The following is a 12,116-nucleotide window of genomic DNA, read 5'->3' as shown; positions in this document are numbered from 1 at the left end:
TTAAAGTTCTTCGTTCTACTGAGACCGCAATCACCTGGGAGAAGAAAACTCCGGAAAAGGGAAAACCCGCAGGCTGGGCGGTCCGGACAGATCCACGTGGTAGCCGGACAGAGGAGGCGGGGCCCGAGGCTTGGCGAAGCCCGCGGCGGGGTGGGGCGGGGCCTGTGGGGCCTGCGGGGCGGGGCCCTGGTAGGGCGGGGCGGGGCGCGCCACTGCGCCGGGCGGCGATGGCGGCGGACGGGGACTGGCAGGATTTCTATGAGTTCCAGGAACCGGCCCGGAGCCTCCAGGACCAGGAGAACTGTAACGCGAGCCCCGAGGCCGGCGCAGGGCCGGGAGGGGGAGGCGACGGCTTCCCGGCGCTGGCCTGCAGCTTGGAGGAGAAGCTGAGTCTGTGTTTCCGCCCCTCGGGTCCGGGCGCCGAGCCCCCGAGGGCGGCCGTGCGGCCCATCACCGAGTGCAGCCTCCTGCAGGGGGACGAGTGAGTGCGGGCCCGGCCGGGAGCGGGCGGGAGCCTCCCCTGTCCCTCGCGCTGCCCTCGTCCTGTCCTCTGGCCCTAAGTCTGCAGCCTCAGGGGGACTCCGGCCACAGGCTCCTCCCCGCGCCCTCCTTCCGCCTCGCGAGTCCCCGCCCCCTCTGCTCCCCGCGCTCCCTGGGGTTTTCGGCCTCCCGGCGCTCTGCAATTTAAATCCCCTGCTCCCCAGCCCTCCACGCTCCCTCACCCTCTGCTGCTGCCCTCCTCCAGCTCCCTAGAAACCGACCCAGGTTCAGTTCAGAGGGGAACCTCCTTCCCCGGAGCAGGTAGTTAGAAATTGCACCTCCTCGGGCACATGTGTAGCCGCTCATTCATTCAACTAGCATTTATTTAAGCGCTAAGTGCCTGAGGCTGCTTCGCGCTGAACATACCCCTCCCACGCAAGGCGCCACTTAGGTTGGGGGGACTGGATTTGTAAACAGTATGTATGGGTGTGACAAATGCTCTCCTGAACATACGTGCGAAGTATAGGATATAAAAGGGGTGTGTGTGGGAGAGCCAGGAAAGGCTTCACAGGGAAAGAAATGTGCAAACTGGATCCTGATGGAAGAGTGGGAGTTTGCCTGGCAGACGAAGAAAGGTCTAGCATTGCACCTCGCGATATAGCACGTGCAAAGGTACCAACGAAATGCGCAAACTGGGTAAGGGAGAGGCAGAGTTCCTTGGGGGGTGGGTGTACTTCATTTGGCTATCTGGAACCCCATTTATAATTTGGCTAAATAAGGGTTCTAATTCTGTACCTCAGTGTCACCCCCAAAAGATTGTAAAAGGAATGGTGAGAGTGAGGATGCTGAGCATATGGTAGGGGTCTCTGAGTCCCCTCAGAGAAAGGAGAAAGGAAAGGAGAAAGGAAAGGAGTCGCTGAGGAGGTGAGGGAGCTAGGAGTGGATTAAACACTGTGGACATGAGTGGGGATGGGTTTTTAGAGCCCGGAAGGAATTCAGAGATTAGAGGTTAGGGAAGGATTCTTGAGAGATAGAGAGGGATCCACAGGCATAGAAAGGGCCTTTCAGCCTGATGGCCTCCTTTCCTCTGTGACTAAGGTAGGAAGCTTGAACAGAGGAATTTGGGCGTGAGGGCCTGGAAACATAGCCATAGCAGTGGTTGGCACCCAGCTGTGTTGGGGACCATGTTGTCTCATTGGCACCTATCTGCAGTGTTCTGCCCAGTGTGGAGGGAAGAGCTTATGATTGGATTTTGTATACGGATGTATGCAGCCAGTAGCAAAAGATGTCCTTTTTGAAAGTCTATTCCTAGAGAAGACAGTGTATATATATATATATATATATGGATTTATATACTCTGAATCATTGGTACTCAGGACATACTCTGGATTAAAAAATGATAGTTCTGATGAATTTAGGTTTGGAAAGAGTAACTTCTCAGAACAGATTAGTGGTTTGTACATAAATGTTAAGTTTCCCTATTTTTCTTCACCTGTGCTGTCTAGAAAGTAGTTTATGTTAGTCTTTGCTTAAATCCTAGGTTGATGTAAAACTTAAACAAAATATTTTGTTACTCTTGATAATGGTTTTTAGTAGATGATATGTTCGTAGTAATGCATGATTCTTAATTTGGGAATGCATAACACATTTCTTTCTCTCTTTTCAGAGGCTGGGGCTGGTCACCGCTTACTGTCCCTTTTCTGTTGCATACATCTCTCCGTGGCTTGATAGAGTCCATCTCTGCCCCTCTCAGAGAGAGTTGAGAATTCTTTCACTCAGATTTGCGTTGGCTTAGGACACTTTATTTTACTTCTCTGAGCCCCATCTTTAGTTTTGGTTAAATATGGATTGCGCTTATCTGCAATGGTTTTACTTCAGAAGGGTATCCCATAGGATTCAATGTCACAGGACTTTGACCTCCTTGAAAAAGAGCTTTCTTGCTGGTTGTTTATGACTGCTTGTAATACTTTATGATAAAGATAAAGGCAATTCATGTCTTGACGGGAGAATTCTAGAAATCTTTCTCTTGGGTCAGCCCTGTGTCTTTCCAGCTACAATTGTTCTAACCTTGGTGGAGATGGAGGACTATTAATTATCCTTCACTTTCTTGGGAGATCTCTTTTGCTAAGCAGAGAGCCCGATGCGGGGCTCGATTCCAGGACCCTGGGATCATGACCTGAGCCGCAGGTCAGAGGCTTTAACCCACTTCTTAAATGAGGCTGGAAGAAGAAGGAAACAAACAAGCAGTCCCCCAAACTGTGGACTGTCTTCACATACTAGAATATCCTACTCGAGTTCCTAACCAAGGTTAGGCATATAGTCAGTTATCTGGTATCTGAAAGTCTTTTACTCAGGAAGGTGTGGGTCAGAAACGCAGCAAGTTTAGCTGATTTTAAACAATCCAGAGTTGTTGCCTCCAGTTGGAGTATTTTGGCATTGGAGAAGGTTGTGTTTCTAACAGAGAGGAGAATGGGAATGCACTGTGCATATGGGAGATGTGCTGGGTAAACGAGCCAGTTTCCCAGAGCTTTTTGGGTTCACATTTTCATTGAGGCTAATGTGCATTCCAAAGCCAAGCATCATTCTGGGATTTTATGTTTTTGGCAGTTATGGTCCCATTGCTTCTTCTCTTTAGCACTAATTCCCAAAATTCATTAAATCAAGTATATTGCTTCTTTACTTTTAAGCTTGCATTCTTATTTTTATGCCTCCAGTGGTCTTGTTTTCGTCTCTTAGTGGCTTACACGTTTGGAAAAAAGAAACAAACCCACTCAGTTATTTAATGGCATATTCATGATTAGATATCTGCCATATACTTTAGGTATTTTTTCTTACGAAATCTTTGTATCTCTGCCCATTAAATAGATTATATATGTAGTCTTTAACTTACCCCAATTTAATTTCATCTCATTTATATCTCTGAAGTCATGTTTTATTATGCTGTTATTACTTTGGTACTAAATCTGAATTTTGGTCATGAAGTTGGAGTTTGCTGTCCTTACCAGTGTGACTTAGGACTTTCCTCAAAACAACTCATTTGAAATAATGCTTAAGAGTAATAGATCTGGAAGGGATCTCTGTTACTCAAGCCTCTCATTTTAGAGAAGTGTGGCTCTTGCTTAGAGAGGTTAAGGAACATGACCAAAGACTTCATTATTTGAAGAAGAAAGGAAACGAGAGTCTGCGTTTCCTGAATTTTAGTCAAGCATCCTTTCATTTTACTCTTTTGCTGTTTGACAATAAGGAAGGGTAATTGCATTGGCTATAACCTTTGTGCATTTTACGTGAACTCCCTTTTCTCTCCTCCTTCATTTTATCTGTCGTAGTCCTTAGCCTGTTGTATTACAAAATAGATATTAAACCTCAGTCTCACATTGAGAGTGAATCCTTTCTCCAGGAAGAATAACATATTTTGGGTTAGAGAAAGATTATTCACTGTATGAAATGATCAATAAGTAAGTGTGAAAGCCCGTGTATGTACTACCTGCGTGGCTCTGGACACATTACAGAAGCTCCCTGTATTTCAGTCTCCTCCTCTGTGAAATGGGAATAATAATGATTCTTCATAATATTGTTTTTGAGGATTAAATGAGTTAATCTATGTAAATTGCATAGGACGGTGCCTGGCAGCTAGTACTGTGGAAACGTGACCCGTTGACTTTGAGAGAGTTTTCACACCACTGCATCTTCCTAAGCACTCCTTGTCAGCCCCAGGATCCGATGGTCATTTAGTCTTCTTTAGGGGGCTCTCTGTTGGGGTTTTTCTGGAAAACCAGAGGCCTTGCATTGTTTTGCTTTGACATTTTTTGTTCTTTCTTTCACTATGATTTTGGTATTTGTTTAACAAAAGACATGCGGAGGGTGTTAACTTTCATTGATTGTAGTTTTCTTCTTTTTAAGGATTTGGAATGCCCTGACAGATAATTATGGAAACGTAATGCCGGTAGACTGGAAGTCCTCCCATACCAGGACCCTGCATTTGCTTACACTGAACCTCTCAGAAAAAGGGGTAAGTTAGGAATTGAGCGAATAGTTTCTGAATAACTGATTATGATAGTAGAACTAAAAAATAGCCTTGCTATGGAACAGATTCAGTGGGTTGCCCGTTATTTCCGAGTTTATAGCCATTGGCGTGGCCCTCTGTTGCCAGCGTGGCTCCACCACTGTCAGCTTTTGCTAGCACTTTCCTCCAGTTCTTCCCAAGCATACACTCACTTTTGTATGTTTAGCCAAATCTTCGCCACTTGGGAATGAACAACAAAGATCAGCGTTTTTGTTTCTTTTTTTTCTGAGCTTAACTAGCACAATTTTGGTGTGCTGGGAAAACTGGGTAATATACTGAGGGTACTGGGAAAGCAGCATCGAGTTAACTTTCTGATGAATTTAAGGACTTGCTGGACATGACATGTTTTCTGAAGACTGTGTGTTCCTGTGAGTATTGGAGAACCTTTAAAAGACCTTAGAGCTCTTGGCTACCTGTTTGAGCCTGCTGGGGACTCCTCGGGGTTGTAAAGTGAAGGTGCCTTGGGTAACAAGTGTGAGCACAGGTGATGGGACAGCTGGGGTCGGGGGTGGAAAAGGGAAGGTCATTGTTTTAGGTGGAAAAGCACAGTGTTTGGTTTATCTAAAGGTGATGAGAAACAGCCAAGTTATATATAAGTTTCAGGGGCTGTTTAAGTTCCTTATCATGTAACAATGTAAACTCATGCCAGACCTTTTGGCATGCTCTATGTTTCATTAAGTGTATTTGTGTAATTGAGAGTATAATGCATTGGGGCTGTCAGTACCTTAAATAGTATTGTTAATGTTTTATGTAAACGACTTTCTCAATCATATGACTCAGGACAGCCTGCTGCCTATTATTTTCTAGTAAAATGTGGAGTTCTGCCTGTGTTTCCCAGTATTCAAGTAGAGAGAGAAATCTTACTGTATTTTCCAGTAACCCCACTAAGCTATTCTGCTGACTGACCTGGCATTCCTTATGCTCTGTCTTCTCTTTAGACCCTCGCTATCATTTTGGGCTTGGTTCAAGTTTCCCTTCCCTCTCTGAAGCTTCCTATTACTGTTTTAGCCTTTGCTGATCTCATGGAATTATACAATTTTAGAGTTGGAAGCGACTTTAAAGGACACTTAATCCAACCTCTCACTTGGGGGGAATCCCCATCTACGGCCTCTCTGACAGATGGCCCTTTAGCCATGGCCTCAATCCCTGTGTGGAAGGAAAATGCAGCTCTCTCTGTGGGAATTGGTTACACTGGTGGGGGTGTGAAAATCTTCAAGGACTTATCTGTACCACAGAATTTAGCCCCATTGTCTCCTGGGTACTGGTCCCCACAGCACTTTGTCCATGTCTCAGACTATTACTTTGTTTTCTTATTAATCCTGTGTTTTAGGGTCTGTCATTGTGATTGTGATTTGCTGGTAGCAAATCTTTTTAGTCTTTTTAGTAACTACCACTGTTCCTGGCACATAGTGAGTACTAAGACAAGTGTTGAGTGAACAAGTGAATAATCTTGTCAATGAGACCATAAGGTTAGAGAATGTGATGGAAAGTTCTTTTTTAAAAAATAAGTATTTTCTGTATTATTTAACATAGTGCTAAATCCGTGATAGCCAATCAGTGAGTATTTTTTTTGGACATACTTAAAAATAGCATAGAAGAGATCCTTTCATGGTTTCAAATTGAAGTGCATTAGCAGCATGAATGGGACACTATAATATGGTTTCATTGAATAAAATGTATGTTTTGTATTGTTCTTAAGTCACATCTTGGGAAGTCACTCCCTTTTTCTGCCTTCTGATTATTATTTTCTTTTAAAAAATTTTTTTTTAGTAACTACTTTTTTTATTAAAGATTTTATTTATTTATTTGAGAGAGAGAGAGAGAAGGAGAGCATGAGAAGGGGGAGGGTCAGAGGGAGAAGCAGACTCCCTGCCGAGCAGGAAGCCCGATGCGGGACTCCAGGATCATGACCTGAGCTGAAGGCAGTTGCTTAACCAGCTGAGCCACCCAGGCACCCCAGATGTTATTTTCAATGCCAGAGTAATGGTAGAGCCAAGGGTAGTGATTTGTAATGACTTGGGAATTTGGTACTAGTAACTGATCTTAATTATTAAAGCCTTATCTGAAAAACTCAGATTAAAGTGGACAAGTGATCATCCATCTGTCATCTGCCTACCATGACACAACTACCCAGGTGATGAATAAGAACTGAAATTAGAACTCTGTTCCTCAGGAAGGAGTAGCACACATTAGGTTCCTGAAGAACAAGGAGCTATGTAAGAAGAGACCTTCACATTCTATTAGATAACATATTATTACATTTTTTTTTAACCTGAGTTAGTTTATTTAGCAGTGCCTACTGTAGCTCTATTCTTTCCATAATTGAATTGTGTTGCATTTACCTTTGGAAGCATCCTTTAGATTATTTCATTTGTAAAATAGGATCTGTAGGAAATTTCTTCCTTTTCTTTCTTTCTTTCTTTTTCGCTTTCTTTCAGATTTTATTTATTTATTTGATGGAGAGATAGCACAGGTAGGCAGAGTGGCAGGCAGAGAGAGAGGGAGAAGCAGGCACCCCGCCGAGCAGGGAGTCTGACTCTGGGCTCAATCCCAGGACCGTGGGATCATGACCTGAGCCAAAGGCAGCTGCTTAACCGACTGAGCCACCCAGGTGTCCCTGGAAATTTTTTTCTGGTTGAAGGGAGAGGACCTTTCTTTTGCATTAGGATGAGAAAAACATTCAGGAAAACCACCATTTGCCACATTTCAACTTTTAATTTTTCTTCTGTTGAGGTTCAAGATGGCACACTTTTAAATTTGATAAGTCTTTCTATAGTAAGGGAACTAGTATATTCCAGATTCTTACATGGGCACATTTTTTCCATTTGAAGCAGCTTCAGTTTCGTACAGGGCAATAGAACCACCAGCTCTGTGTCTAACCTGGCACAGGGAGGAGTGATGGGAATGTTTGGCAAAGAGAAGACACACTGATGCCGAAATGGGAGAGTGAATAATGATGCCCATGACAGCCAAGGTTAGTTTTCAAAGCCGAAAGGGATTCCAGCCCTTAACATATGCCATCTCTGTGGGGAATGGACTTGGCTCAGTCTCTGGAAAGATGATCTGGGGGTCATTATTTCTTTTGTTATGGAAATTTATTCTAATGGTTTACTGGTATCAGTCATGTGTTTTGGCAATAGGTATAAAAACTATTCTAAATCCAGTGCCATTTTTGAATATGCTTACAGGGGAAAAGGCTTCTAAATCACATTGCCTTAGGAACATCTCATGTGCTGTCTCCTTCCTCCTACTGTGAATGTTTTTTTCAAGGACAGAGACTTCGTTTTATGCACCTTTTTATCTTCAAGAGCAGAGGCAGGAAGACAATAATATCTTCCTTAGGAGTCATTTTTAAATGAAAACTTGGATTTGTCTGTAAGAGGAAAAATAATTCTATGGTCCTCCAATTATAATGAAGATTGATTGTGGGAAGTGTTGAAATTGAAGGATCCATGAAGATAATTGCTAGGTCTACTCCCCATCATCCATACACCCTTCTAACTAGATTGTGGCACTTTTCATCCCCACTTCTATGATCTTGAAGTCAAACATCCTCTCTCACCAAGAGCCTAAGCTCTTGATCTTTCACATTCCTTATTAAAAGGATAACTGGAAAAAAAAAAAAAAGATAACTGCAGTGGTTTAAAAGTACTAGAACTAGTATAGACCTTATCATGAAAAAGCAGCCTCTGCCCTCCTTACCCCATCCTTGCTTTCTACTTACCAGAGGAAGCCACTTTTAGCTTCTTGAACTGTTTCTTCTGACAGGTAACATGCTTTCATCATTTTACTAGATTTTTTTTTTTTTTCCAACCCTAGACTTTATCCATTTACTTTCTACTCATTGGTGAGGGTTTAGGTCTCTCTCAGTCCTCCCACTGTCCCTCAACACCCTAACCCTCATGGAAACTTTCCCTTCCCTTGTCTTCCCAATATAATTATGTAAAAATAATTGGTTAAATTAATCTTCAACATTTATATTGAATATATAAATATTCACAGTTGACCCATTTCTGTACATCATGAGTGAATTTCCTCTTGTAATCTGTTTGTTTTTTTTTCTTAGGGTAATAATCATTGTCTTTTTGTGGTTCATTTAAGCTATCATTACCTCATAAATTCAGCCTCAACAGAGTCATAAAACTTGTTTTAGTAAGTGACATGCATCAGAGAACCTGTTAATTAATGTCTCTGCCTCTCTTTCTCTTATGCTTTTCTCAAAGCTCCAAGCAGTAACATCTGAGCTCTTTACTCTCCAGGTGAGCTTCATAGCCATCATTCTGGAACCTTTATTCCACCATCATTACAAGAATTCCCGCATTTCATTCTTGTATTAGGTCCCAGGTCTGCTTCCTTTCTGGTTTTCCTTCTGGTTTGAATGGAGCTTATTCTGCAGTAGCTTTCTGAGAAAGGGTGAATGAGGAAAAATACTTTGAGATCTTGAATGCTTGAAAATGTGTTTATTCTGAGCTCCCAACTAATTGTTACTTTAGCTGGAGATAGGATTCTAGGCTGAAATTTATTGAAACATGGAAATAACATTGATTTTTTTTCTTCACCTCGTTTGTTGCTGTTGAGAGTTTAAAAGACATTTTGATTCTTGATCCTTTTCATATGATGGTTTTTTCTCTCTGGAAGCTTTTAGATTCTTTTTTTTCACACAGTGTTCTGAAAGTTCAGAATGATACACTGAAGACCATGTCCAGGCCTTTCCTAGTCTATGACGCAGTGAAGACTAGCCCAACGAGGTGTGTCTTCACTGAGTTACAACACGGACTTGCATTATGTGGTAGGACAAGCCCCAGAACCTGATGCTCCTCTCCCAGACTGACATTCTGAAAGTCAGCACTTTTCCATTTTCACCTGCTGCATTTCCCAGATAAGGCTTTACAATTAGGACTAGTACTTAATTTTTGGTCATGATTTTTGGTGTTGGCAGCTTAAGGGACACCAGCCAGGTAGGCATGGTGTGATAACCCAGGGCGGGCAACGGTAAGCAGTAGTAGCACCCCTGGGCATGAAGAGGTAAGGAAAGGAGAAGTTACCAGAACCCAGAGAGAGTAGCTGTAGGGGGAGAGGTCTACTTGACAGGCTCTGTTGCTTTTTGGCAGTGTGGCCAGGAGGGGGACAACGGAATGAAGGTCCAGCTCTCATCCTCCCACCCTCCAGTCTCCTGCTAGTGCCTGCTGGTGGTTTTTAACCCACTGGAAGCCAGAAGTCCAGGCCATCCTTTGATTTAGTCCATAAAGTTCAGCATCCTGATGCCCAGAGCAGGGTGGAAAATGGCAGTGAGGCAAATGGGAACCTCCAGCACGATTACATTGAAAGATTTTCTTGGAACCTGTAGAGATTTTATTTTTGGAAGAAGAGCTGTTCCCCTGTAAGGCAAAGTTTGACTCTTGTGGACAGTGCCAGGGAACCAATTCCTAATCTTTAATTCTGAATGTTAGAAGATAGTTCGGCAGTAATTAACTTTATGTTATCTGTGGAATTTTAACATACACCAGTCTTACTATTAGATCGTGAACTAAATAACATTTGCTGCTAAACCTGCCTATTACCTACCTCCCCCGTCTCCTATAATTCCCTATGACTTCCTAACAAACGCCATAAATGACCCTCTTCCCCAGAGAGAAGCAGCTAAGCCTGTGTCCGTATTAGGGATTAGGGGAAGCGTTAGGGGATGCATGCGGCAATTTCGTGTTTATTTTCCATTCCCCCCATAGGTGTCTGAGATGAGGACGTAAAGGACCTCAGTGCTGCCTGGCACGGAGCGATCGTGATCATTTCTCCCTTTCCAGGGAAGACTCTTCTTTACCCAGACACTGCGGATTTGTTGTGATCAGAATGTCCTGCTTTTAACAGTGGGTTATTTTGCTTTCAGATAAGCGACAGTTTGCTCTTTGATGCATCAGACGACGAGGAGCTGAGAGAACAGCTGGATATGCATTCGATCATCGTCTCCTGCGTTAACGAAGAGCCTCTCTTCACTGCAGAGCAGGTAGAGACGAGACCTTCGTCCAGGAAAGGAAAAGGAAACCTCAAGCTGAAAAACAGTTTCTTCCTGGGGCAGTAAGGGATGGGTTGTCTGGATTTACTTATTTTTCCTGCATTTTCTGTGTACGTAAGCTCATCAGTTACGTCCTCCACGGAGGAAAGAAGAAGGTGTATGTAATCTAAGCAGACGGGATCATGTTAGTTGGGAAGATTTTTCAGTACAAGCACTTTCCCGGTGCAGGCCTGGTTGAAACAGTGCAGCAAGTTACCAAGGGAGGGTTAGTGCTTCACCTGAAATCAGAAAAAAATACTGTGAATTGTGTACTTTTTCAAGAGTTAACAAGACATGGCAACCTATACTGTATCTGTGCGGAAACTACCTACTTTCTCTAAAAGCCTGTGTAAAAATCATCAGCACTTATTAGAAGTACCTATTGTGCGCCCAGAAAGAAGTGAGCATGATTCCTGTGGAATGCTCTAATAACGTCAGCCCTGTATTCATTTAAACCACTTGCATCAGCTTTCTCAATGTCTGAGTACTCTTCCCACTTGGGTTGGGTTGTCAGACTCCTGAAGTAACGTGCTCCAGCGCTGCTCTCACTGCGAACCCTCCTACAGTAAAGCTTTAGGCTGGAAACGTGAGGTCACTGAAGAGATAGGCTGTGGCCAGGTTGGGAGGAGTCCATTAAACGTGCGCCATTTTGATGCTCCTTCGTCATATTTGTGGTTGGATTATTCCAGGCCTGGAAAGAGTGCGGTGCTTAAAATGCCAGATAATGGGGTGGAGGGCTGTGGGAGGTGGAGTGTGATATCCTGGGGAAATAATGCGACCCTGAGGGTTCATTGTCTCTTGGTAATCTATCTGCCTGAATGCCATAAGCCTTCCTGCTCCCAAGACTTAGCCAAGCAGATTCTGCTCTCTTCTCCAGGGTTTCATTGTGCTCTTTTACAATGCCCGTTTGAGAAAATCTTCTTACTAATTAACATAATCCCCACCTCCTTCAGATTTACTCTTCTTTTTCTCAGTACAAGTATTACATCTTAAGCCTGCAGATTCATCCTGCATTTTTTTCTAATAGTTTTTTTTTTTTAAAACTCTTAGATCTATTTTTTCTTAACTGTTGAGTAATTTTTCTGATTCTGAGTTCCCACTGACTAATATATCCTTCGCAACTTTTAAATGTGGAACAGGACAGATAACTATGGTAAGATTTGAGCAATGTTGCCCATGACAGTAGATTATTGTTTGAAAGACAGATATTTCTGAAATTTTCCTGCTTCTGTGCAGCTCTCTTTTTCTCTTTTAAGCTTCTACATTTCAATTAATTTTTGAGTATCTCTTGATCTTCTGTTAATACATGAAATTCTTTTTCTGCTGTTAAAGGAAAAATTTGCTGCCATGGAGGTAATTTTTTGCTTTATATATCAATTTCTTATATTTCCTTTTTTACATTTTATGTCAATTTGATGAAATCCTTTAACCTGAGCACTGGCATGTGGCATATGGTATATTTTCTGTCATTTGCTTTCTTTTGACTATAATCTGGCTCTAGCACATCTGAAGTAAATTATACAT

General features: G+C 42.8%; 1 protein-coding gene across 2 annotated transcripts in view; it reads left to right on the top strand.

Moving 5' to 3' along the window:
- The first annotated feature begins 208 nt into the window (after nucleotides 1-208).
- FEZ2 (fasciculation and elongation protein zeta 2) overlaps nucleotides 209-12,116 on the top strand; it is a 42,919-nt gene continuing 31,011 nt past the window's right edge. For both annotated transcript variants that reach the window (XM_045979819.1, XM_045979818.1), the window contains exons 1-3: nucleotides 209-481; nucleotides 4,381-4,489; nucleotides 10,428-10,544. In XM_045979819.1, the coding sequence (XP_045835775.1) occupies nucleotides 228-481; nucleotides 4,381-4,489; nucleotides 10,428-10,544 (480 nt within the window). In that variant the 5' untranslated portion in view covers nucleotides 209-227. The remainder of the gene's footprint in view (nucleotides 482-4,380; nucleotides 4,490-10,427; nucleotides 10,545-12,116) is intronic.

This window comes from Meles meles, chromosome 15 (genome assembly GCF_922984935.1).
Source record: "Meles meles chromosome 15, mMelMel3.1 paternal haplotype, whole genome shotgun sequence".
In the NCBI taxonomy this organism is placed as follows: Eukaryota; Metazoa; Chordata; class Mammalia; order Carnivora; family Mustelidae; genus Meles; species Meles meles.
Note: the sequence above shows the minus strand (reverse complement) of the source record. Positions and strands in the feature narration are given on the sequence as shown.